This window comes from Perna viridis, chromosome 1, assembly GCF_037379345.1.
Source record: "Perna viridis isolate PV_CMFRI_1.1 ecotype Kerala chromosome 1, ASM3737934v1, whole genome shotgun sequence".
NCBI classification, from domain to species: domain Eukaryota; kingdom Metazoa; phylum Mollusca; class Bivalvia; order Mytilida; family Mytilidae; genus Perna; species Perna viridis.
The window spans coordinates 46,242,359-46,270,248 of record NC_142445.1 but is presented as its reverse complement, the minus strand read 5'-3'; the positions used below and the strand labels follow the sequence as shown (position 1 = coordinate 46,270,248).

Genomic DNA, 27,890 nt, shown 5'->3' with positions numbered 1-27,890 from the left:
ATTCTCCCTTTCTAGTTATCATTGTGATTAAAGATAACCTGACAGGAAAATCAATCCATTAAAAAGAGTGTTGTATGATTTATTCTTCATTCCAAATAAGAACAGTTATTACAATTTGTACTAACTCATGATTGCACTTAACCGTCTCGACAAACATGTCCATATTAAATGTTCATGTTCTAGACAATAAATCCTGAAGTTCTCCTGTGACCACGGAAGTAAGTACGCCAGTGATAACTAGCTGATCAATAATATTCCTCATTAACATTTTTCTGTATGTTCAAATAACTTCAAATTCTGGTGAACTAGGCGGTCTAGTAGAAACTGATGGAGAATTAACAGCACTACTCTCTGAAGACTTAATTCCTTCTCTAAATGACATTCTACTCTCCTGTTCTGAGTCTTTAAAACGCTCAACAATAGTTTCAAGATCTGGTCTGTCATGTTTGTGTTTGTGTTTGTGTTTTTTGTTTTTCTTCTTCTTTTTCTTGGCTTTATGAGATTTGCTGAGATCACTAGATTCCGTCACTGACATTGAAGGGAACAAACCAGAAAATGATGTAGGCTGGGCGCTTACTGCAGAAACTGAAAATAAAAATACAAAACCATATTCTGAGTTTGGTACTTTGTTGATTGTTAAATTACTCTACTTTTTCAGCCTGTGTTTTTATAGAACAAAATAAATTCTGAACACTTAAAATATTAACTGCATAATGTTTACCATTGATGGTGAAGAAGACTTTTTAAAACAAGCAACTTTAAAGCTGACTTATATGAAATGAATACAATTGTGGGTTGTGCCAAATCAATACCATTTCCTCCAAGTGATTTACATTACCTGGAGCTGAGCTAGACTGTGAAGGAGACATTGAATCATCAGTAAGTCTGTCTGTATCCCTGGTGATTGAAGAATTTCTTGTTATGTCTTCCTCCTGTCTCACCTAAAATTCAGTTTAAAATGAAAACAATTATCAATGCCTTTGTTGAATAAATTTTAATTTGGTTAAAATATTACAACCCAATAGATAGTTAGACTTAAATCAAAAGTATGCTAATTTTTCATTCAATATTAAAGTGTTATCACCTTCTAAAACTGCCTCACAGCAATCTAGTCAGTTATGTAGTACATGTATATAAAGTGTTAATATAACATAAATTTCACATCAATCTATCATGAAAACTACTTCACCAACAAAAACATGAACAGCGAAACTTGTTTGAACAGAACCCTTACTTAACTGGTTACCTGTATAAACCAACAATGTTCCTATGTCCAGTAACCCTTTAGCACCCAAATAAAACCAAACATACTCTGGTCTATAAGGAGTCTAGTCAAACTTACTCTGGTCTATAAGGAGTCTAGTCAAACTTACTCTGGTCTATAAGGAATCCAGTCAAACTTACTCTGGTCTATAAGGAGTCTAGTCAAACTTACTCTGGTCTATAAGGAATCCAGTCAAACTTACTCTGGTCTATAAGGAATCCAGTCAAATATGTTTCATTAAACACACATGCTTGTAAACCAGTACTTATTTCTTTTCAAACAACTTTACAGATTGGTCACATTTACTTCTGCAAGCAAGTTTCATTTGAAGTAAATAATGTGTGAGAGAGTTAATCTCATATACCCCAGCAATTTAAAATTCCAAAGTAAAATGTTAACTCATCATACACGACTTGTATTTTATGGTCAACATTTGAAATGATTCGTTAAGCCATGCTTCAATTAAAAATTACTACCGGGTATTTACCTCTAGCTAGTATGGCACACCATAAAATTGTTTTGATCATTTTTTGAACATATATAAAAATCAATACAAATACTATTGGAGTTCTTGCAATTTTTTTTTGCAGTTGTGTAAAAATCTATAAAGAAAATAATAAATAAGTAAGCTAATCAGAATCATTTATAAAAATAAGGCCTTGTTAGAATAAGCAATAATGTTAACTAATAATATTTATTAATATAAGATTTGGACAAATTCCAGTAAATACATACATACAAGGTCAGTTTGAAGAAATGATGCATGGTCAAATATAAACTATAGCTAGGTATTTAGTGCTGAAGAATGAAACAATATCTACCTGTTTGTGAATGCTCAAATCAAAGTTATACACTTATAAACAGATATGACCTGAGTATGAGTGAAACCCAAAAAGAAAGGAAGTTTTTGTATTTTCCGTTTTAACCCAAAAATGAATATATCTAATACCCATTTTAAGTCATGTGCTGTCACTTAGGTATGTTATGCCTGGACTCGTTTTTGTCACAATTTGGTAAATGACTTTTTAATTTACTAAAATTATCATGGATAACAATCACTGTAACAATATTAAGTTTTAACCAACAAGCTTTCCCAAAATGAACAGACCTCAGATTTTTTATTAGCATGAAAAAAACCATAATATTCACTGAAAATACATTTACAGTACAAGTACAAATCAAGCAATCAGCCTTTGCTATACTTAACAAAAATAACATTTAAATCACATTCCCTGAACTCTACAATACAGACAATACAAATAAGCATTGCACACTTATTCATTCAAATCCACGTACAAGATCATTATAACATGCCTACAGAAATGTTGAATCTCCTTCAGTAGTATGTTTTTATCATACATTTATAATGGACAAAGTCATCAAAAGAAACAACTTGACTGTTACATGAAAACTGTTTTTATTTAATATTGTTTCTATATTGCTGACTTGGAAACATAGTAAATTGATATTGAAATCACCTACACTTTCACCAGTTCTCTAAGCACGGGCTATATTAAGAATGTTATAATGGACTGGTTTGAAAAGCCATAATTATTCATAACAGACCAGTAATCCATATAAATTGACAGCTTATAAAAGGATTATGCACCTGATGTTGTTACATAAATCAGGCCAAAGTATTTATGATGTTATCAACTGATTGATAATGTTGACTTATGGTCTATACACTTATGCATTACTTTTTCAGAGAAAGTGGAAGCCAAATATAGAGATGTATCTGCAAAAAATCTAAAACCTACATGTGCCACTGTTTCATTAACTTTGCCCATCTTTAAAAGAAGAATATAGAAAGCAAATCTATTTCAATTCTAGATTTTTCTATATGTAAAAACCCTTTAACTATGCATACAAAATTAAAAAATAAAATGAAATAAGACTTAAAGATATCTGTAATCATTTTTAGAAAGAAAAAAGAAATGGATGCATGAAGTGATAGCAATGTAGCATTTCTCTGATGATATGATTCAAGGTATGAAATTCCACATAGCATATTACTGCAAGCATTTCAAAGCAGAAGCCACAGACTACAGAAATCTGGAGACAAACAAAAGACACTGTACCCCAGAGAACTTCATAAACTCTGTAGCAAATGCTGACATTGTTGAAGAAGGGGTGATTGGTGTTTTTGGTCTTTTCCTGTCTGCCATGGTTTCACAGGTCTGCTCAGAGCCATTGTCCTGTTTGCAATTTAAATAAATTAAATACAGCAATTTCTAAATGTTTACTAGTTAAAATATTAGTTTAATCTTATTTATAACTAGACTAACCTAATTTTAACATTAGTTATCATTCTGAAATATAACCAATGCAGGTTATTCCTTGAATTCATATTTTGTTTATATTGTCAATTTTCAGCTCTGCTTTGATAAAAATTTATGTAAAAATATCTTTTAAAACATAATACTCTAAAGATTTAAATTAAAAAGTCTCAGTCTAAAATGTAACAATAACAAATGGTAACTGCTTAGGGCTGTTCCAGAAATAAATGTATCCAGGGTTGGAAGGCACTTTTTCTACCATGCATACAATTTTAATTGATAATTTTCTTTCATTGTTAAGGCTAACTATCTAAAATAATGACCACCTATCAAATTTTAATAGAGGTGCCTCCTAAACCCCTTCGCAAATTCATTCTGGAATAGTCCTTAGGTTTCAAGAGAAAAAGAAACAATCCTTGTTTCTGAGAAATGAAGACAATCAGATTAGTTTTAAAATTTAAATTTTAATAGCAGAGCTTTCCTTTCCCCCTCAAAATTAATTCTGGAATAGCCCATAACAGAAATGAATGTTCAAAGTCCAAAAAATAACTTCGACAACAGATTCAATCAAACTAATTAGTGACTTACAACAGATAATTTTTGATAATTAACATGTTTGTATCTAATCTGTAAAAAATTATGCATTCAACCAATAGTTAAGAATAAAACAAAGAATTGACGTGAAAAAAAAAACCTTACTTAATAAAAAACATATTATTAATAGATAAAATGATGAATTGCTTTTTTAACCTATTCATTAACTGACATTTCAACTGACATTCAAATGAACTGTGAAGAAAGATCATTGGCCTTATAAAAGTGAAGAAAAATAAAGTAAAGAGTTTGCTGCTAGAATATGACTACAACATTTAGGAAATACATGTACACACCTTTAGTTTAAACTTTAACCCTGAATTACTGTCCTCCTCTGAAGCTATATCAGCCATGACACTCTGTTCTAATGTGAATGATGTCCTGAAATCAAGGGGTGTTTCAAATTTCCTCTTCAATCCAATCTCCTCTTTGGCAGGTGATACATCCATTACATTAATTTCCTTATCATCAGATTCTGCTGTGTTCATACTGGAGTTCAAATTGAGATCATCATCATCATCGCTCTCAAACATGTCCTAAATATGAAATATTTGGTGAAATGAATCATTTAAATTGGTGTGTCTTATGAGATAAAATTATGACTTCAAATTCAAATTCACTGTATTGAAATGGGGAAAAAAGAATTAATTTTTTGTGTTGAATGTTGTATTGCAAATGAAAAGTGTAATAAACATCACATAATATAAATGTAACAATACATGGAAATAGCATCAAGGTCATCCAGGTAGTGTAGCGCTATATATATATATGTATGTAAGTAAATGATGAAAATGTTCTGAGATGAAAAATAAAAAGGTACGCCTATTAAGCTTATATTTAAAATCATATTCCTGTAAAACAAAAGCAAATTAAGGTAATTACTAAAGTAACATTTGGTAAACAGAACTCTACAAACATCTGATAAGTCCATTGATAAACTTGTAAAGAAATAAACCATTTTCTTTATTAGTAATCTGTACTTTTTTCCTTTGATCTTGGCGACTGATATTTCTCTAACTCTAGTACATGACAAGATATTCAAAAATATCTGTCAAAAGATAGGGAGTGATATCTTCTTAACAATTTTTGAACGAAAATGGCCTCAGACACCAACAATTTAACTAGATATTTTCTTGCTTGACAAAGTAGAAAAAAAGTACATTAAAATGATTAAAATTCCATAATTAGAATATCGATAAACAGAATAATTGTTACTTTCAATTTTGATACTGATAATATCATGTGGAATATCTTGACTTGCCATCAAGATGGTCATCAAGATACTTCATTGTCAGTATCAACATCAGAAGTAAGTTATATATTTATTCAGCACAAATCTGCAAATATATAAAATAAAATAGTGACAAACCTCCAACTCATCAGGAACTATTGCAGGGTTCATTCTAGTCTTCTTGTCTTTCAAATTCAATACAACCAAGTTCTGAAACATTATTAATAATCAATACAGGTAAAAAATTCTTTTAAAGTCAGAAGTTGTCAATCAAGAATGATTACTCTTGAAAGTATCAGGAACATATTGTATATAATTCTTATCTCCAAAGTGCAAACGTGCATGTATGTGGTATTTTCTGTTTCTGAAAAAAAAAAAGGCGAACTTTGTGGTTTTTTGACATGCATGAATTACCCCCTGTCTGATATCAATAAAGATTGCAACTTAAAAGAGTACTTAAACTTACATCAGGAATATTTAAACATGAAGGTCTGGTCCTGCCATACAGAGTAAAGTAAAGATCTGCTACATCACATCTCAACCTCCTGTCATATGACAGGGAGGAGCTGTAATACACAAATAAATGAAAAGAAGTAAAAATAAACAGAAAAATGTAATGTTCTAATATTTTTTGTTTCAAAGATACTATCCACTTAAAAAATATTACTTTCCATAGGGAACAAATTCAATCAAAAACAACGTTATAGTCATAGCTGCAGCTTGTATTATGACCTCTTACTCACAAGAAAAGAAATCATGAGAAATTTTACTCCTACAAAGGTTGAGTATGTTTAAAATAAATGCAAGACTCTCTGAAGGTAATAAGTACAAGTGATAGCTATGAATAGGACACAAAATACAAAAATTTGCAATACCAAAGATAACATAACTGGAATAATTCCTATAACATAAAATTACAATAATCTAATTAAAATTAAAAATACAAAAATTCTTACTTCATCATTTTCCAAAGCCTCTCCACTAGATCCTCAGTGTGAAGTGGATTATGCTCTGCTCTCTTAAATGGTGGATTGTCTATCAGCTGCCTCATTGCAGTATGGCTTAAAAGAAATAAAAATAACTCTTATGCTAGAGAAATGAGAGAAACCGTTAACTAACTATTCATGAAAAAGCTATGTTTAAAATATATATGAAATATTATGCCCACAGAATTCTTAGTCAGTATCACTTTGAGTAAGGTATGGTAAGCCTAATTGTAATACCAGGAAAAGTGTTAATATTTAATTGAAAAACAGTTCAGTTCCAGTAACTAAAAAATATTGGAATGACTAGTGATGTTCGTCAGATGGTCAGTACCAGCATGAAAATATATCATCTCTCTATTATCTAAAAGCATTAAAACATTCAAATAAACATTTCAAATAAATGACAGCAAATATGAGACAAGTATAATAAAATCATAATTGGTACAAACCATACAAATTTATCTCTGTCAGATTCTATGAGATCTAAAAACCAATACAGATCTCCAGGCATCAGATCAGCTGTAAATAATAGTCATATATATATATATATATATATATATATTCTTGTAGACAGGGAAGCACCTTTAATCAAATAGTTGAATACATACTGTCATGAATCCCACCCTCAAAAGAAAAAAAAACAGAAAAAAATATATAGAAAAAAAAACACTCTAACTAGAATGGAAGTTTATTCTCATCAATTGGTTTAATCTAGAGAAAGTTGTACTTGCCACTGCTTTTAGTTATGTTTATGTATTTGATGTTTGTCTGTTTTGATAGTTCTGTTGAACTTTTGCTTATTATTAAATGTACCACTTCAAATAAAATTTACTTGACCTAACCCAATTTTACATACTTTTAATGACATCAACAAGACATTCCAGAGCAGTAATTCTGACATCTCTAAACACACCATACTGGGCATAATTAATAAAGAATGTAGAGTCTGTTGTCAAGTGGCCATTCTTTTGAAGAACTCTGATAGCCTTCAAACAACTGGAATACAAACATCTATCATATAGAACCTGAGTTACACAACAAAACAATTGTGAGGTTTTCTCTAATGTTCCCAGAAACCAACTCCAAAAGTCTTCAAGTCAGCCAATAACAATAAAGATTTGAGCATTAATTATGAACTTTTAAAAGTATTATCCAACTGTAAAGACATATTTCAGATAAATTTTATCATCATCTGTAAAAAAACATCTACAGATGATGCCAAACTTTCACCAAAATCCCTTCAACAATTCAGAAGGAGTTGGGCTTACAAGGAATGTTGACAGACAAACATAAACCCAAAACTATGTCAATGGGGGTATAATAACAATAATGAACAGAAATTGTATTCAATTTATATTATAAACAAATAATTGTAAGACGTAATGTAAAGCATGAACAAATACCCTTATATTAAGCAACTATAGTCCAATAACATTGAAACAAAAAATGTGAATATTATAAAAGACAACAAAACGGAAATTAAATAAAACATTAAAAGCCTTAATGTAAGGCATGTAGATAGATGAACAAACAGACAGACAGACCATGGTGATACATCACAAGATATTATGTTAAAGTTGATTACCTGACAGTGACCACATGTCTGTAACAGGGTAATAGTTTCTCTAAGTTCAGACATCTTGTTATCTCCTCTAGAATCCTCTTGGTCTCTGCTGTCAGGCTGTCTGTACTCATGCCTTGGCTACATACATCAAACCAATCAAGTTACTGAACTATTAAATAACATCTTACTATCTTATGCTTGAAGATGTTGAAGTATAAACATATTGTTAGGCTTACAACAACAACAAAACCAAATGAAACATAACCAGAAATTAATGAACAAAAAAAAACAAAAGCAAAGAGGTGGAAAAGAGAATGGGAGAATAAACAAAAATCATGTCTTGAAATACATGTACTAGTATTTGAAATAAATTATATCAATGAACTCCTTTCAACAAGATTGATTTCACGAAACTTTACACATCCTTTTTACAGCATTATTTACAGTAAAATTTTTCTTACCCACTCCCCACAATTGTGACAGCTGGAGTAACAGTAGAAGCAGCAGCACCAATCAATGATGCTCTGTAGTAACAATCAGAATACTGAAAAAAAAACTTTTATGTTCAAGTTCTTATTACAAAATAATTTGAGAGTAAGGGAGAACAGAAAATATAAGACAAAGGATCATTTACTATGCATTAGATTGCTCTCAAAGTGAATGCAAATATCTGGGGTTCAGTGGAAAGAGTCTAAAAAACAGTTAAAAATCTGTAGAAGAGAAATTTTGTAGAATTCGCTTTAGCTGAAAAAATGAGACAGAAATTTCTTCCTGCAATACAGATTGCAATCTAATGAAAGAGCATACAAATCTTATTTTTTTTAAATGAGTATTAAAAATTTTAATTCAATTTTTAATAACTGAAGAAAATGTATCCATGCCACTTCAAAAGTTTTTGATTCCCTTAGTTATGGTTTATCAGAAAGTATTTGTTACTCTCTTTGGCAGTCCTGATCATATTTTTATTCACTCTTTTTAATGAATTATCCTTTTGGTATCTGACCTTGTTTCTACTGTTGTCATTATATTTAAACAAACACATGATGAACTCGAACACCTCTGGTGGACAAATAGCATGAATGTTTCTCAGGTAGGCCATAGCTTGTGGAATAGTCTGAAAATATATATTGGTTAAGAACATTTCACATAACACACTCATTGATAATAAAAAGAACTGTTTGATAATATCTAAAACTACGGTTTATAACTTGAAAACATGTATTACAGTGGAACTATACTAGAATTACTATGAGTATTGCTCAAAATTGATATTACCCCTAAACATATATACAGTTCTTTATGCACAAAAATACTTCCTAGATTTCCATTACATCCTCAAGTTTTATTTTAAAACTAAAATTTACTAATATTCAAATTGATACATATAAAGCCAATATCAAATGGGTACCCATACCATCTATCTGAATAAATGGCGAAGTCTACATTAGGCTTATGGGAGCCCGATTTCAACATGTTAAAAAAACAAGAAAAAAAAATAAGGTGTACAATATCATTTTTAATTATCATGTCCTACATGTTTCAAAAAAATCCATCATGTAGTTTTGGAAGCGTACTGATAAATCGACAAATCAACTGGATTGAAAAACAATGGAAGAATATCAAAATAAATTAATACCCCTAATTTTACGCCAAGGTGTAAAAAGTTATTTAATCAAGCAGCATGAAAGATACAACACAATCTTTCATTACCGTAAAGGCTTTTGTAGTTGTAAATACTAACACAAAGTTGCACATGTTGTCATACTAGATACACCCTGATGCTACAGAAGTTTGGTTGAGTGGATATATAAAGTGGGTTGGGTGTATAAATAAAAAATATATTGTACAGAAAGTTTTGATCAGTAGGCATTATACGATCAATTAACTCACATTCAGAAGAAAGTAATGCTGGAAATTTGTAAAGTTGTTTTGTCTTATAATAGCTGGACAAGAATGAGATCCAAACATCTTTCTGAAAATTGTCATCATGGCTGGGGGTCCTGCCCAGGAAGTCACCATAGAGTTAGCAACCTGTAAAAATGAATTATTGACTGTTAGATTTTTTTTCAAATGTTAAATATAGAGAACTCAGTCGTAAAAAACTGCTTTACTTCTTTTTTTTGTTGCTACACCAAACCAAGCTACTATACCTCAAAATAATATGTTTAATTTTAATATTACATGCTTAAAGGGTCTTTAGACCATAACTGTGCTAAAACTTTAATTAACATGTGACCAATGTGATTATGTCATCGTATGACAGTCTTAATTCTGATGTCAAAGATAAGTTTTACCTAATTTTACAAGCGTCACTATTTTGCCCCATAGCAGTCACTATAACTTGCAACACACAGGCTGCGCTTCGTAAAAATAATTAAGACACTAGTGCTATTAGAATCAAAATAAAACACTGAAACTTCATTTTTTCAAGGGACATAAATAGCTAGACTGCAGTAAAACAATGATAAAATTGAGTTTCTGTAATTTATTACTTAAACCAAGGAACTTTTACATCATAATTCAACTATTTTTAGGACAATATAGCCTGTCTTAGCAACCGTCTGTAGACAGCAAAACCTATTTTAAAAGACTATGATTAAAATATCCCTATGTTGTGCATTTCATGTTAAATTAATCTGTATCTAAAGACCACCTGTCTTATGTGACCGTGAGTTTGTGCTCCCTTGGAAGTTCACTAAAGATAGGTTTGACTGTATCTGCAAGGATACGCATAGATATTGGCACCAATGATTTATTTCGATTCTAGTATTGACCAGTAGGGTAACCTGATAAAGCTACTGAAAGTTAAACCTTATTTTCATGGCTGTATTGCAATACTCAATGAGTGACACATTACATTATCCAGAAATTATTGCAATGTTTACTACTGCAAACAATATGATTGCATTGTTATCACAATAACTATATAATATTACTTGACTGAAAATTTCCATGGCATTGCAAAAATTAATCATATGTCTTTGTCCATTTTATATTTGATAAATGTAAAAGTTCTCTTGTTTGTGGGTCACCAATTTTTGGGGTTTTCGTGGGTAACCTAAACCACGAAATTTGGTTCCACAAAAAAAGGAGATTTCCATTGATGTGTATACTGAAAACCTCTTAACAATGAATTCAAGAACCCACGAGCATGTGTTTCTTCCTAAATCCACGAAAATTGGTATCCATGAATTAAAGTATTTTCACAGTATTCAATATGTTGCCCTCCATTCTAACTTTTTCTATTATGATAGAACAAAGTTAACATTGCCTTACCTTTGCCAAACACCTAGCTGCATCAATTCTAACTTTATAAAAGCAATGCTCATTCTCTAGTACATCAGTCAATGCTTTCCTTGTGGCTGGTGAAGGGTAATGTTCCAAAGCAACAATAGCCTACAAAAATTTCACAATATAAGCCTTTAAGGACACACACAATATGTACCCTGTGTAAATAGAAGTACATCTAATGCTGTTTCACTTGAAGAAACCTACAATGTATCTAAAACTGATACCTGTGTAGAGAACTAATTGTTATTCTAAAGAACCAAAATGTAAAGTTAGTGTATTTTGTTCAACTTTCTCATCACATTGACCTTCAATCAGAGCTAAAAATTGGCAAACTAAGGTGAAATACAAGAAAATGTATATGGTAAAAGTATGATAAATACATGTAATTTATGATATTAAATACTATTATACTACATCTAACCGTATGTATTAGTGTCAAATAGAAAAAAGAATCAGTAATTCTGTAAAAAAAACTTGGTAGTTGGCAAAAACACTTACCTCCTTTTGTGAAACAACATCCCTTTCATATCTGAGTTGATATTGCCACATATAGTCTGGTTGTTCAAATGTCACCTGACGCAGAAGTTCTAATTTTGGATCAATCTGTAACCACAACACTGGAGAATCAGCACTGAAAATAATCCAATGAAAGATCCAGTAAAAAAAATGAATACCCATAATGCAACATGAAGATAAGAAATAAATAAAAAATGAATCAAAATCAAAGTAAAAGCTCTAATTCTTGCAACATTCACATACTAATGGCAATATAATTGGAATAAGTCGGTTAAAGAAAGAAATTAGCACTGCACCACTAACTATAAAACATAATTAACACTTAACACATAACAGGAAATATCTTACTCCATAGCACTCAGATCCATATCCACTTCTTCACCTGTCACAAGAGGTATCTTTTTCTTCTTGTTCCTACAAAGTTATAATAGCTTAAGGTAGGTACAATGTGTATAATGCATAGATAAGATTGCATGCTGCCAATAGTTATGCCCAGTACATTCTTCATTAGATATAAATTTTAAATTCCACAGAGACATGAAGGAACTTACTTCACCATGATAAAAATTTAGAATGATTAGGAATAATGGTTTCATCTAGAACATCTCTGAGATGATCTCTAACTAAATAAAATTAATTTTTGTCTGTACAGTGCAACAAATGATTATATGTATGAACAACACAGTATTCCTACCTCCTGCTTTTGGAATGGCATGTAATGTCAAACTTGGTTTTATTTTCCTCTATCTTGAAAGTGTGGTTGAAAGAGCCATCAAGTTCTTGAATGGTGACTGTCAAAGGACCCTGCAATAAAATATTCAACACAATTTTCAAATGAGAATTTTCTGATCATTTAATTTTTATAGAAAAAAAGTCTTAAACTGGTTCGTACATTCACATCCATATCCTAGTAAAGCAGATACTAATCTGAGTGAACTGAATGTATTAAATACTTACAAAAATATAAGTCTATAACTTTTCACTGTTGCAACATGTTCTACTTTTGACCCTACTATTAGAACAAACTACATGTACAGAAATCTATCTTACAGTGAACCTCACAAATCAAGTAGAGTATTCACTATTATGTTCTGATATACTTAATTTTTTAACCATCTTTCAGCTGTCAGAAAAAAAAAAATACAAGTGAACTCACCACATATTTTAAAGCTCCCTTGGCACTCAGATCTTGTTTGATTTCTAACTCAACCACATTTCTCTTTCTGTTAAAAATAAAACTTCCAAAGAAACGAGCGCATCCACTCTGTGATCTGGGATAAAGTTAAGGTACATGTATAGTGACACTTCTTTGAAGCTGAATACTTTGTTGTGTCTTTGCCGACCATAATTGGGCATGTGGATAAAAACTGACAGTACCAAACCAGGTTAGACAAAGTAACCTAATTTGCTAAAGGAGACCTAGCTAACCAGAAAACTATTTGGAAATTAGATCAAAATATATCGTCATTAACATAATTTTACTTGTATACAATATTAGAGTTACAGCCAATCAAGATAACAAATATCTCAAATACCAGTGCATTTCCTCTGAATGTTCATTGATAAGATAAGGATACACCCACAAATCTAAAAATGGCTGAATGTCTTTCCCAGTGACTGTTGATATTATCTTGGTGAACTGTAATAAAAGTGAAAGTCAAACGTTTCTTATGTTATATGTTGTACTCACTGAGTATAAACAGCAACCTATGTAACCACATGGTGCATAATGAACAGAAGAGTAACATAAATTCAACAAATGTGTTATTTGATTGGTCGAAAAAGTTTTCATTTGTCAATGAACAAAAATATAACGTGGGTTGATACTTCTTTATTTAAGTTACTCTGTATGTCCTTCACAATTAGTAGTTTAGCCATTATTGTTAATAACAGAAACAAATATATAAATTTGTTTTAAGGTTATTTATAAGTAATGACTTCAATAAACAAATTTCTCATTAATTTTGGTTTTTCGCATTTACACAATGTAGACTATATACATAATAGGCATAACCAAAATAAAAGTCCTACACCTATGAGAATGATATTAGTAATAGTCATTCCTCAATTAAACTTAAAACTGTTCATAATAACATGGTATACAAGGGGCTTATAAGTCTAATGGTGCGATTCTGTAAATTCATAAGAATGGGTTCCCAACTTCAAAAGTATAAAAATTACTTTTTATACTATAATAAGTTTGGTAATACCACAAAAGAGTGTTCAGATAACTATGCATCATATTGTAGAACTTTGAATATACCACAAAATAGAGTGTTCAGATATCTATGCATCATATTGTAGAACTTTGAATATACCACAAAATAGAAAGTTCAGATAACTATGCATCATATTGTAGAACTTTGAAGTAGCCAACTACTGCATGTCTGGTTTTGAATGGTAGAAAATCCATAAAACCCTAATACAACCCATCATGACAACAAACTGAATACATACTGAAGCTGTGGACAGTAACATGTTTCCCCAAGTGTTGGCAAGGAACTTCTGTTGCGCTGACGATATAGCTAGAGCTAATAACTTGTTCAGTACCTGAAAAATAATCCATTTACTTTTGTACCACTTCAAAAAGTTTAAATCTTTTTAAAAAAAATATGACTAATCCTACTGGCACCTGAAAGCACACATTTTATCAAATATTATACAGGTTACATTCTGCTTAATTCTTTTAAAGAAGAAAAATTCTTTTAAGGTTTTGAATAGAAATTATATAGTTCCTCAAATTAATGCCCAAAAAACCTAATCTGTCATAAAAACACAAGTAATATACACCTGAATGAGAAGCTGCTGTCCAATTCTCATTTCAAACATTCTCATAATAAGATGAGACTTCTTCTGGAAAATTTCAAAGTATTTTGGAGAAAGTAGCTGTCTATGCCAGACAGAGAAATGATGTGTTCCTTGTTTGGCTGAAGGATCTAGTACTATACCACCAACTCTATGTTCATAGTCTTGTACTTCTTTCATCATCTGTAAAACATGTACTGTTGTTTATATTTTCAGATTCTGTTAAAGACTTATACCTAGTACAAATACATATACTGCATGTTTTTTTTTCCGAAATATACAAAACATTCAATAATTAATACTAAACACACTACAAAATCTACTTCAAATGATTATATAAGAATCATCAATTAAGAATTGGCAATAATAAAAATTTTGTCTACTGAAAAATAACATAAATTTTCCATGTGGATATTGTTTATTGCACGAAATGCAATAAACAAAATATGCACATAGAGAATCTATGTTATTATTCAATAAACAAAATAATTATTATTGCCAATTCTTATAAATTAATTTTAAAACATATTTTTATCTTTAAAAATGAGAAAAGTAGCTCTGAATTTAACTGAATAGGGGCATGTCAATATTTTTTTATCCATTGAGATATAACAAAATTATTTTAACCAATCAGATTACAGTATTTATTTCAAATTAATTTCTTCAACAATAAACCCTAAAACTTACAACAAACAAACTAGCTGACAACATGGTTTTTACTATCTTAATAGTTGTACATGGTGCCTAAAATCAATAGTAAAGTTGTAGCCAGTCAATTCACAGCAAGGTTTTAGGATCATAACCTTGTAATCTACCAAAATAATAATAAAAAAATAGCTTCGCTTAAATTTTAAATTCTTTTAACTATGTATAAGTGAATCACAAAAATGTACCTTAGACATCATATATCTGTATTCATTATTACCAAACTTGCTCTTGACAAACAAACCAGATAAATAACTTGATATCCCCAATGTCAGCCATGCGTCAGCCCTGGTAAAAATGTAGAAGAGTGCAAAATCAAGTAAAACAAAACAAGCAAATATAAGTTAGGCGTAATGTATAGAAAAAACAAGTATAGTATACTTTGACATAGTGAAAATGCATAATACTTAAGTCTGTAAAAATTCTAGCACATTAGGCAGAGCTTCATGGAATCAAAAGATTACTCAAATTGACAAATGTTGTCATATCATTGTAACTTAATCTAGTAAAGTTTTGGTCTACATTTTTAATTTTCACTATTCACAGACGAAAATAATACTGCATCAAATTCAAATATCCAAATCAAGCTCACCAGCTTCCAATGGATAAAAAACAACCAAAGAATTGATGGGCAACAGCTGCTGACATGAGAGATCGAGTTTCAATAGTCTGGTCAATGATCCGTGAAGAGTGGAGTAAATTAGTGCTGCAATATAGTAGTTCTAAATCATAGGTGTACTCAGATTTAACATTAAATCACAACATTGGCAAATTGCATTCATAATTCCATCACTATAAGTACATGGTTCAATGATAAAATGTATATTTAAAATATTTTTTTGTTAAAATGATATAAGAAACTTGCATAAACATAAAATGTTATCATGTTTTTGCTGGTCTAGATTGGTTCCATCAAAATATTCCATTAAAAAAATATTTCTTGCACACTGGAAGATATTGGCAATGCAAATGAACCAACCTATGTGAATTTTATCTCAAAATATTTATGTATTTGTATTTCAAATTTAACACAACTTCAATGTGAAATTAAGTTCATGCAATGAAATTTTACCTAAATATTGTCATTGTGGCAAATGGTGAAACATCCTGGAAACTTTCATCTACGAACACTTGTTTATAACACGAGTACGGATATCTACTTGACATTGATTCTTCTAAAAACTCAAAGGCCTGGAAAAAGGTAGTAAGTGATGACATGTGGTGATTTTAAATCCTGACTTGTTTTTATAAAGGAGTCTTGCAGATTAACTTATTTGATAAACAGATAATTTTTTAAAAATCGATTCCTAATTTGGCAAAACCATTCACCTCCCTAAGCAAAAATGTTTTTCAATACAGCAGGTGTCAATTTCACACAAAGTCGTGAGTGTAAAATTGATCATAAGTTATGATGTAACAATGCTATTTCTGTTATGATGTCATTACTTACGATCAACTCTACACTTATGACTTTTGTGCAATTGATGCCAGGTTTCTTGTACATAATAGGTCAAAACCAGCTTTCTAATTGAGCCTAATACTAATCTGACTTTGGAATATTTGCAAGATTTTTTTTCTTTCTTAAGTAACAACCCTTTACATATCAATACCAGACTTAGGGTCACATGTAGAACATTTTAAAGTTAACAACAATTACCTCGTGGATATATCCTGTCGTATGCCTTAGAATTTCTGTTAGGTGGGGCAAACAGAAGTGTGTGACTTCATGCATGTTAGGATCCACTACAATCTCAAATGGCCTGAAAGAAAAGTTCAACTAAGCATAACTGAAATATATGAAAACTAGCACAAAAATAGCACGGAGTTTTCTCTTTTTGTTAACTGTAGTTCCATGTTAATTTTTAAATATGTGAAACTGATTTTTGGGGCATATAGTTATTATACATGTAAATAATCTTAAAACCCTTCTGTTATATTGGAAATTTTTACAAAAAACATTATAAAAAGAAACAAAGGCTTCATATTTTGATATTTAATCATTCACTAAGATTCACTGTCAGTTTATATGCTGAATAATTGTTCTTAGTTACTAGAAACTACAAAAAAGATTCATTTATCAATACAATATATGTTACATGTAGGTACCTATTCTAAAAGCAGTGAGAATAATAAAATCCAGGGTATGTAAGATGATTGCTTAGTGTGGAGTTTCTGGATTTCTTAGTTTCTTCGTATTAACTAATGTGTGTTTTTTATAATATTAAAAATATTTTGCATTGAAGATTGTAATGTTATAGTAAAAACAACTTTGACAAGTAAGCAGTCCAAAATGGTTAAAGGCAAAATTCTTTTAAAGTCTACATAATGAAAAAAATAAACCTACCCAACTGCCATGGCAATGTTAGGAGCTGCTGTTGGAGTCGACAGGAAGTAATGAAATGTTTTGCTCTTTCTGTCTGGCATCTGTACGACCTCTATAAGGTCACCACATGATACAGCTGTCATGTTCATTTCTGTTGTTATCTCTATCTTCCATGTACATGGCTCAGAGTAGGAGTCTACACAAGGGAACCACATCCTGGGTAAATTATAAAGACAACCTATTAATAGTACATGTACAATAACCACAAAGTAATTACCATGTGATTAATAAATGCAAAGTAATCCCTTTGCAGTAGTCTAGATAATTCTTCTAATATATACTTATCATTTATCTAGTTCTAGTTTACACATTTAATGCAAATTCCAACCTTTCTTTTTTGGCACAACTGTGATACTATTTCATTTTATAATTAAATTATTGATAACAAGTAACAAAAACAATTTTTTTGCCTGTTTTTACAGTTAAAGCCATTATCCACAAAATCAACTCTAACCTACTTTGTAACATGGAACCTTATGTTACAACTTCATAGACATCAATACATTCATACTCCACTTATTGTCTGGTGAATCAAAAATGCTTGTATTAAAGCTACTTTCCCATTATTCCAAAACAGCAGGTGTCATAACCTCCAAAAAATCAATCAGTGGTATGAAAAAACAGTGTTTCAAGGGGCATAACTTTAAAATTGGTACATAAAATGTTTCGAAAATTAGTAACCAAATAGGTATGTTCACTCTAGTTCAAATTTAAGTAATTTATAAAAGCTGCTGAATAATCTCTATATTCCATTTAAGCTATGGTGGCCATCCTACATGTATATCCCTATTGTCAGGGTTTTCTTTAAAGTGGTTAAACCAGGAATTCCCAATGAGATACTTATTTTAAAAATTTATATACAAATGTAAATGGAAATCAATTGGTCAAACAAGGCAAAATTATACTAGACGGGATGAAGATAAATATGTAAAGTTTCATAGTAATTCTAACATTGGTTTTAGAGTACTATTTTTTTAAGTTGACAACAAAGGGCAATGATGATGATGGATGCCAAGTGACGATGAAAGTTCATATAGACCATTAGTCAAGGTAAGCCAAAATAGAAGTTGCATACAAACCTGGATGAATTTTCAAACAGACTGGTGTATGTAAACAAATGACAGCATCTCTCTGCTGGGGTACCCTCCATGTTTGGTGTAACAAAATGGATACCTCCTTTTGGTTGCTCCAGAGAAAACTCTATACATAGTTTGATTGGACGCATTTCTACAAACAATTTATAGATAAGTTATACATTGACTTAAACATAATTTCAGTTGACAAAGAATATTCAACCACTGTATTTTAAAACAGTATAAACATAAGAGAACATTAATGTAAACAATAAAATTCAAATTAAAAGTTTATACTGAAACACAATCAGCTGTTTTCCCTTTTCATTTCATCTGATCACAGATGTACAAGGCTGCAAGCAAAAACATTATGATATTTTGCTCCCAGTTTTTAGTGGAGTCCAAGTTGCTCATTTGCTTTTGTTACTTTGTATGTATGATTTTAGTTACTTTATGTTCTTTGTTGTGTATGTCTGTTTTCCATGTCTGGTCTTTGTCCCTGGATTACATTCTTTTGATTACCGCTATAACCTTGGTTCCCTTGATTACTCTTTTAAACAACTTTCCTTAGCTGATAAAAAACAAGTCTGTCCCTTTTCTAAGTTATAAATGATTTACATTATCTTGAATGTTAAGAGTTTGGATGGACTAATACCTAATGTATTACCTGCTAATAATGAGTGTGTCTCAGGTGGCAGTCTGATGGTAACTTCTCCATTCCCAGTATCTGGATCAACTGATGTCATTGATGTTAAATGGAAGTTTTGGAAATAATCCAGATTACGTCTAAAATGAATACCAGAACTTGGTTTTATCTTTATTTACCGGTATTCAAAATATCTTTATGTCTGTAAACTAAAATGGTTTTGAAAAGATATTTGATAATCACTTGTCTGTACTAGATTTATTTATATTTGAGTAGATAATCATACTGAGGTGTTATTATATTAGTTAATGTTATAATTGTATTTTTTTATGTGTGCTACAGAAGTGACACTGAGGGATGACTTTAGCAATTTTTAAGTTTCATGTTTTTACTTGATTATTCACTTTTCATGTTACACTTACTGTTTGCCATCTCCCTGACACACCTCTAGTGATGGATCATTATACAGAAACCTGGCCTCCCATTGCTCATTGATACTAACATGGTAAATTCTTAGAACCAGTTAAGAAAAAAGAAAATTGAGACCACAGAACACAAACTATAAAATACTTTGTATATCAGTACTAAAGATAAAATTGACAACTTTTACTTACCAAGCTCTTTTGAAGTTCATGTAATTTAACACAGCATAAGCAAGTAAGCAAGAAGATTAAGAAAAACATGAAAGCTTACCTAAACCTGACCAATCAATAGTCTTGTTTGTTCATACACATTAAATGTATGGTGTTCTTTTCTTGACTGATCTCATCTTTTCCCATAGAATTTAATTCTTGATAACATTGCCAATTTTCTAGGATTTCATTTTCCTGTCACACAGGGTAAGTGCAATTTTTGGTGGGATAGTTAATCTTTATGAGCGGTTTTCCCATGGAAACATTTAAAAACACTGAATATGTACAATTATTGTACGGATAAAGGATATTGCATTGCCTACTGTTGATCTTAACTCTTCTTAGATTAGGAACCAATGGATGCAAAGCTAACTCTACATAGCCCTGTAAACAAATTGTTTGATACATTATACACAGATGCATACATTTTCAATGATACAAGAGTTACATTTGATAAGATTAAACACGCCTTATTCATTCATTCCAAAAAGTTTCTATCATAAGACAAATTTAGTCAATTTAATATCCAATCTGATGGTCTTCGTTTGTTTTACTGAAGAGGTGTATGTCATTACAATAAATCATTCCATTCCATAACTTCTATCAACATGAAGCTTTTTGCCACTCTTAATGATAATACTTACCGCAACTGATCTTGTGTTAAAGTTGATAGCCCTAATACATAATGTTTGGTGAGCTACAATAATAATAAAATGTAACACAGTATTTTCATTGATGTTTAAACAAAAAGGTTATATTATTTGATAGGTCATAATAATGAAAATGTCTATTTGAAAATTCTATTTTTTTCCCAACCTTACTTGTTGACATATAATAATGGAAAATTTCCATTGTAGGTCTAAAAAACTCATGCAATTTTTATGTGAGCATTCAGCAATACTTGTAATTCTAAAGGAAAGATATGCAATACATCATAGCAACAAATTTTCCATACTCTAATTTTATCTACACAATCATCATATGCCATACTGATAAACAAGTTTTCTTGACTATATGCTATGTAAGCAAGCTCCCTTTAAATCTATTGAGATTGGTAACCAACAACTCATATTTATACTGCAATTGTTCTATTTGAGCAACAAAAACGTGTTGACTATATTTATTGGTGATATACGGTCACTGACAGTATATAACACTTTGGGCCCAAGGAACTTCCTACCTTTGCATGAAATACCTGTTAATCGTAGAGTCACTATCGGAGGCCACAAGTAGGGAAGAAATATAAAAAAACATGTCGTATAAAAATATTACTTGATTAAAAAATGATAAGGATTCAAGTATTAAGAAAATAAAACTGTATACTGACTAGAAATAAAAATGATGTACAAATTTGGCACAAATCTCAGCGAGCCTTGCATTTTCCACCAATTATAAGCCTCATCCATATATTGTTTTTATTTCTAGTCAATATACAATTATTTTCTATATCTTTTATTAACATTTGGTAACCTTGGTGGAAGAAGGCTCAGGCACTCTCGTTAAAATTAATTCTTAAAGGCAAGCAAAATCCTATGAGACTTAGATGACAATAATACTAATTTAATAGACTGTACGCTCAACGTTGAGAGCAACAATATTCAGAATAAGTAACTAATTCAGAACTTGACAATTATCAATATTTATGATGTTTAAGCTGCTGTCCCTCTTAAGACAAGCCTGATCTCATATTAAACACAAGTACAGATAAGGTCTTTATGTAGAAAGAGTTCCTAAAGTTACTTATTTTCAGTGGATTTTTAAGGCCAACACATTTCAAGAGCACACTACAAAATACATGTATCACCACAACGAAATGAGGAAAATGAATAGCACTGTATACATATCATTGTTCAATATGATTTACATGTACCAATATCTGGACAAAATTTGGAGGCCTTTCCTGATAGTTAACTTTCTCTGCACCTAGAGTTATAAATACTGGATATTAACTGTTTAACTTGTTGAAATTTTACTTCTATCCTGAGTACAATGCAGAGGTTTCATTAATTTTTCCAGTATTGGTACCTATGGTTATACTATGGTTTTGTAGGAGTTACATTGTACTTTTCAAAATTTTTTTTTATAAACATAATATGAAATTTTGTATTCTGGAGGTACCTTTCAGTAGTACAGAAGGTTGAAAGAACCTAGAACCACCTTTTAATGAAAGGCCTGACAGTGTAATTCATTTTACACCCAGCATAAAAATGGATGATTTTTTATAATTTACAAAAATTTACAAGTTTATCTATGAAATGGTAAAATTCAACTGCTGAATGAGATAATGGGAGTCCAATCCTTATTTTTTTGTTATTATGAGTTTATTATGACTTGTGAATAAACCTTTCCGGGACCTTATGGTGTTTTTTTGCAGACCAAGAACCATAAGAGTTATGGTTCTGCAGCTAATACAATTTTAGGCTAAGCCCATGAGGGACAGACCTATTTTCACTCAAGTACAATTTTTTTTTATAACAAAAGTAATTGATATTGTTGATAATGCACTCTATATATCAATTTTGTTTCTATCAACAGGATTATGTAAGACTTCCTAAAACACAGGAAGCTGTGCAACTGCCTTAAATGTTAAAACAAACTCTATACATCATCATAGTAATGTTAATGTAACACTCCATATATTCTCATTCCCTCACGCCAGTCATGGGGACGTATCCTAACTACATCATATCTGAAATGCGTCACTTCTGTTGGAACTATTTTGAGTTATACCTATTGGAGAGCATCTGCATATATAGGACGTCGTTGACCTTCCGTCAATATTTCTTGAGTAAGACAAGACTACTACTAAGGGTTTTTTTAACGTCCTTGACTACCCTGTCAGGTCTCGCACGGACGGTAAGCCAAGACACTTCAGTTTTCAAAACCGTTACAATTTACATGCCAACCTTTCAAATGGTATTTACCACGCATTTTATGAAAGTTACCTAATTTAAACGGTCGTTGCCCTTCAAGTTTTCCTTCCTTTTTCATAGTTTTTCATTTATATTATGAAAAAATTGTATCTTTCAATCTGTATCAGATTTTTCAAAACAATTTCATGGGCGCCGCCATTTGGCGTCGGGTCGTTTCGCCCTTTTCCCCCTTCGCCCTCTCGTTGTTTCGCCCTTTATCCCGTTCGTCCGGGTTGTTTCGCCCTTACTGCAGGGTCGTTTCGCCCTTATTGTAGGGTCGTTTCGCCCTCATTGGATATACATGTGTTTAATTGGCTTGTGTTGTGACAGGTAAGAATACATGTTTATTCTGTGAAAAAAACTTGAATGTTTGTATAGTAGGGGTTGATCTAATTGTTAAATTGATAGATACTTGTACTGGTATTCCTTTTTCTTTCAGATAAAGCCCATCAGTTGCTGATTCTGAGGCAATGTCACAAGAGATATTTATTGAGAAATGAGAAAATTGGAAGATATTGATAACCAATTATGTCATTATATATCTTTTTCGGCAGGGCCTCGAGAATAAATGTGATATATGGTGATGACAGAAGAGATTAATATAAGTCCTGAACATTTATTTAAATAATTCATGAGTATAAGAGCACAATTACTAGCACATTGTTACAACAAACTGTTTACATAGTAAATGACAGGGTTAAAAATACAACATGATCATGGGAATTATAAAAGCGAGAGAGAGCAAAATCTTCGATCTTTTTTTTTCTCTAAATAAATAAATAAATAAACAGATAAATAAATAAATAAATAAATAAATCGAGAACGAAGGCTAAAATAGTAGTAAATAATATTTATAAGGAGAAATTCCTCATTAATAAGGAAAGGGCGAAACGACCCACCATAAAGGGCGAAACAACTCACATAAAGGGCGAAACAACTCAGGGCGAAAGAACCCAGGGTGAAGGGAAAAAAGGGCGAAACGACCCGGAACCCGCTATTTTATTTATCGACGGTCTCATTAATTAACAACAAAAAGTGTTAAGAAAAGTCTAGAAAAACTACATCGATATTTTCACTTTTTTACCTATTAATCTTTTTAATTCATATCAGCATATTTGTTATATTCAGAATTTAGACTTAATTTCTTGAATGATTTTTTAATGCTGCTGATGAATGGCTTTGTCTAAACTTTTTGATGAGTTTTGACGCTCTCTATTACCTTTTGTTGTTAATTAATGAGACTTCTTATGGAAGTTTCGTAAAGTATATTCAAATTATCGCCTTAAGAGCGAATTAAAAATCGTTAGAAATACATCTATATATTTTTAAGAATGTTTTTAAAACATATTTAATGTATTATGCGTTAAAAATATAATTCGTCAAATTCGAAACTTCTTGACATTTACGTCAGTCAAAAATTGACAACTCACAAGTTCACGAGTGGTTGTAATATATTGAAATTCAGTGAAAGATCAGCATAAGGAAGTCGGTAGAGTACTCCTGAAGTGATAGCGATGGCTAGTCCAAGAACCAGGCGTGTTATGAAAGATTTAAGGCTGAAAGATGACAATAATGTATGAATTGAACATTTCAATTGTTAAAAATTATCACACCATAATGTTTTTCAACTAGTTGTACTACTGCGTACGTCCATTATTGCCTGATATATGTTGTTGATATTAGAAAGTATAGCCTTAAGTTCAAGCTAAGTATAAAGTACTAAGTTCCTTTTGAAATGAAGTAGACGTGTTACTGTTCATTGGTAATTATTAAGTAAGACACAATGGTAATGGTATAATGTAAGGCAGATTTCTACCTATATAGAGAGGTATTTAAACTACTTGGTAGCCTACCTAGATTTGTATTGAAATTGAAACTGGTCTATTTCAACTAGCTGTAACATACATTCCAAATATTTGTATATTATCAGCCAAATGGTTCTGGGTTTGATGTGTAAAGTTTCATGACGATCACTTCAATCAGAAGCAACTAATTATGATCTAATAACATCAGGGATTGGGAAAGCTACATGCCATGCCCATTTGTGCATTGAAAGTCATTATGGCACATTTAAGTCAAGTATGTTTGCACCCTAGTGCACCTCTTGTAAATTCTGCCATGAACTCTTCCATTGGGAAAAAGATTAATATTACACAATTGTGAAAAGTCCATTTTCAACGTCTTATTTATTTGTTAACATTTCTGTGGATAACAGAAACTTCCGGTTGTGGTTGTGCACATTTTTCTAGTTGTGAAAGAAAAACTAAATCTGTTTCAATTATCATGTTTTATTCTGTTTTCAAGCATCAACTAGTAGTATTATGTAATATTGGAATTATTATGTATTGGTGCCTGAATTTTCATATTGCATCTATATATTTGTGAGTGGTTCAAGTTTTAAACTTTTTCCAAATCTGTCTCCATCTTTGAACGATGAATCTTGATCAAACTCACAAAAGTTTGTATGGAGTATAAACATTATGACATTTGCTATTAAAAATTGAAAAAGAATACAGGAAAATAGCATGGGATTACCAAGTATAATGTTTTGATAAAGTGTGAAGACATGAAATAATACTTAAATGTACATGTACATTGCATATGAATAAAGTACATAATTTTCTTCCGCTGTCATGCAAGCGTGTTTTGCAGAGAATCCAAATAGCATGCCAGAGATTTAATTAAAAAAGAAACTCCCCAGCTTTCAAGAATAATCAAAAATAGAAATCCCTTTACACTCTTATACATTAATCAGGGGCACACATCCCTGGCATAATTATAAATGTATTTCATATAATAAAAATGCTGTTTTCTTCACTGCCACACATTATAGAAACACAGTAATACATCTAGCACCGTGTAGATATAGAACTGCCTTATCATGCACCAGTGCTACATGTACATTGGACAGATATAAATATTTTCTAATAGGTATTTCCCTATTGTTGTCTCATGAGATTCTATTTTTTAGCAAAATTATCAACTGTGCTTATGGGATCCAGACCAAGTTAATGGTAAATTCATGTCTTTATTTTTCAGTTAATAAATTCAGTATTGGTCCCTCAGGAATTCATTGATAGCATAAATTATATTTTTAAGATCGTAAAAAGTGTGACAAGGTAGTGACAAAATTGCCCACATTTGGTTTACACTGAAGTTTTATGTACAAAAATGAATGATAAATAACTTCTTATGCCATTTTGATACAAAGTTAATGAGAAGTAAAAGAATTTTCCCAGCAACAATTTTTACCGGCATTTGAACTTTCATGCTTGAGTGGTCAAGAGATCGACATTTACTTCACATGCATGATCAGTGTAATTGGCAAATTAGGTGATTGTTAACACAAAATTTTGACACCTGTTGAGAGTTGTAATTAGGTTGGGATAACAAAATTGTGTCACTTTTACCACTTGAACCAATGTTGGGCTTGCAGCTCTTAATGTTTTTTTTTGACTTTCAAAGATTTCAAGTGACGAAATGAGACTTGATTATTTTTGTCATTCCTAAAAGTCTTTTGTCATTGACGAAAATAACAAGAGCTAGAAAAATCACTGGGCCTACTGAGTCAAGTTATTTTGAAATTAAGGACAGAATTAACCCCAATATAATTCTGTGGTTAGGAACCTGTGAACTCACGAAGAAAGAAAGAAGTATAAATAATATTAGGGATAGACCTTACAAAAACACATTATTGATGCTAGGACCTTTAAAAATAAGATACTAAATGTGAACAAAAATGCAAAAATAGCATTTATTGAGTGTCCCTACTACTCCTCCTCAAAGTACAATTTGATTAAGAACCCTCACAACCTTCAAGATAAGTCTGAGGAACAAGGAAGCCTTGTTCAGATTCCAGGAAACAATTGTGAATCGAGTCCATGAGAGATACATGTACAAGTGAAAATTGGTGACGAAAATAACAATACAACATTAAACAAAAACCAGTGTCTGAGGAAAAAGGAACTCAGTAAGGCGGTAGATTACTACAACAAAGAAATAAGGAAGCTTAACAATATAACTCTAAGACTTTCCTAAGATGTAATAGCATCCCACAAAACCCGTTGTTGCAAAAGAGTAAAATACAGTAAAAACTATAACTATAACTTATACCACAACGGTATTTACCCGTCCAGACCACTTTCAAAACACTGGGCCAACAAAATTATCAAAGTAGCTTTAAGGCTAGACACCCTGTACCCAAGGTCAGAGACCAGAAAAACTGAAAGGGGCAGAAAAAGAGTAGACTACCACTAATCAAGCATAGCTATCTTGTGTAGATATTTGAACTGTATATGCGTTATTTGAATTAAAATTTCCATTGTGTTATTGATTGATTAAATTGTCTTCAATGTGTATATGAAAGACTGCTTTGGGATAAGCATTTAAAATAGAATAGACAAGTTCATGTGAAGAAATCATCTAAGTGGTAATCACAAACTGAAATGGAGAAGCAAAGAAGCTTTGTTCCCATTTTAACAAAACTATATCTGGTTATTGACCAATAATAGCATTACCTAATACAAATAACTAGAGGTGATAAGTAGATGCTAGATTTTGTGTAGATATATTTGTGTACTGTACATGCGTTATTGAAGTGTTGACTTAAATTTGCGATCTGTGTGTATACGCAAGACTGCTTGTGGAATTATCTTTTAAAACAGACTGTTTTGAGAGAAGAAACCAAGTAAGTGGTAATCATAAACTGTGAAATGGAGAAGCTCTGCTTTCCTAAGTGGGAAAAGAATTAATTAAAACTTGATACTGAAGACAGGGCAGACTAGTTAACATTATAATTAAAAAGTGAAACAAATAATCTTTGTCTCCATATAATCAAAATATAGCAAAAAAAGCTACAAGGACAGCCATAAGGTAAATTGAAGCAAAGAAGTTTGTTTCCACCTAAAGAATAACTATAGCCAGTCATTAATAAACATAGTAAAAAGAAGGACAGCCTTGTTCATTCCGTTTATAAGCAAAGCAAGGAGCCTTGTTTCCAACCAATTATA

General features: G+C 31.1%; 2 protein-coding genes across 6 annotated transcripts in view; one reads left to right on the top strand and one right to left on the bottom strand.

Moving 5' to 3' along the window:
* Nucleotides 1–63: 63 nt before the first annotated feature.
* Nucleotides 64–23,074, bottom strand: LOC148629017 (transcription initiation factor TFIID subunit 2-like). Of its 4 annotated transcripts, none has more exons than XM_088542491.1 (32): nt 22,915–23,074; nt 20,614–20,666; nt 20,268–20,353; nt 19,760–19,849; nt 19,359–19,477; nt 18,698–18,845; nt 17,580–17,774; nt 16,893–16,995; nt 16,308–16,426; nt 15,828–15,941; nt 15,424–15,523; nt 14,516–14,713; nt 14,183–14,275; nt 13,303–13,364; nt 12,882–12,996; nt 12,420–12,529; nt 12,074–12,139; nt 11,708–11,840; nt 11,195–11,314; nt 9,809–9,949; nt 8,922–9,032; nt 8,380–8,462; nt 7,940–8,056; nt 7,211–7,350; nt 6,804–6,873; nt 6,325–6,429; nt 5,835–5,934; nt 5,507–5,578; nt 4,434–4,673; nt 3,346–3,462; nt 839–941; nt 64–585 (listed from the first exon to the last, which is right to left on the bottom strand). In XM_088542491.1, exons 1-32 carry the CDS (start codon nt 22,958–22,960, stop codon nt 281–283), a joined length of 3,774 nt encoding a protein of 1,257 aa, XP_088398617.1. In that variant the 5' UTR covers nt 22,961–23,074; the 3' UTR covers nt 64–280. The 4 variants fall into 4 exon arrangements, with proteins under 4 accessions (XP_088398617.1, XP_088398625.1, XP_088398607.1 ...); XM_088542499.1 differs by lacking the exon at nt 3,346–3,462 and adding an exon at nt 4,132–4,170 and having other exon boundaries at nt 19,760–19,851; nt 20,282–20,353; XM_088542481.1 differs by having other exon boundaries at nt 19,760–19,851; nt 20,282–20,353.
* Nucleotides 23,075–24,278: 1,204 nt separating this feature from the next.
* LOC148629016 (ADP-ribosylation factor GTPase-activating protein 1-like) overlaps nt 24,279–27,890 on the top strand; it is a 30,751-nt gene continuing 27,139 nt past the window's right edge. For both annotated transcript variants that reach the window (XM_088542450.1, XM_088542441.1), the window contains exon 1: nt 24,279–24,455. In XM_088542450.1, coding sequence (XP_088398576.1) covers nt 24,396–24,455 — 60 coding nt within the window. In that variant the 5' untranslated portion in view covers nt 24,279–24,395. The remainder of the gene's footprint in view (nt 24,456–27,890) is intronic.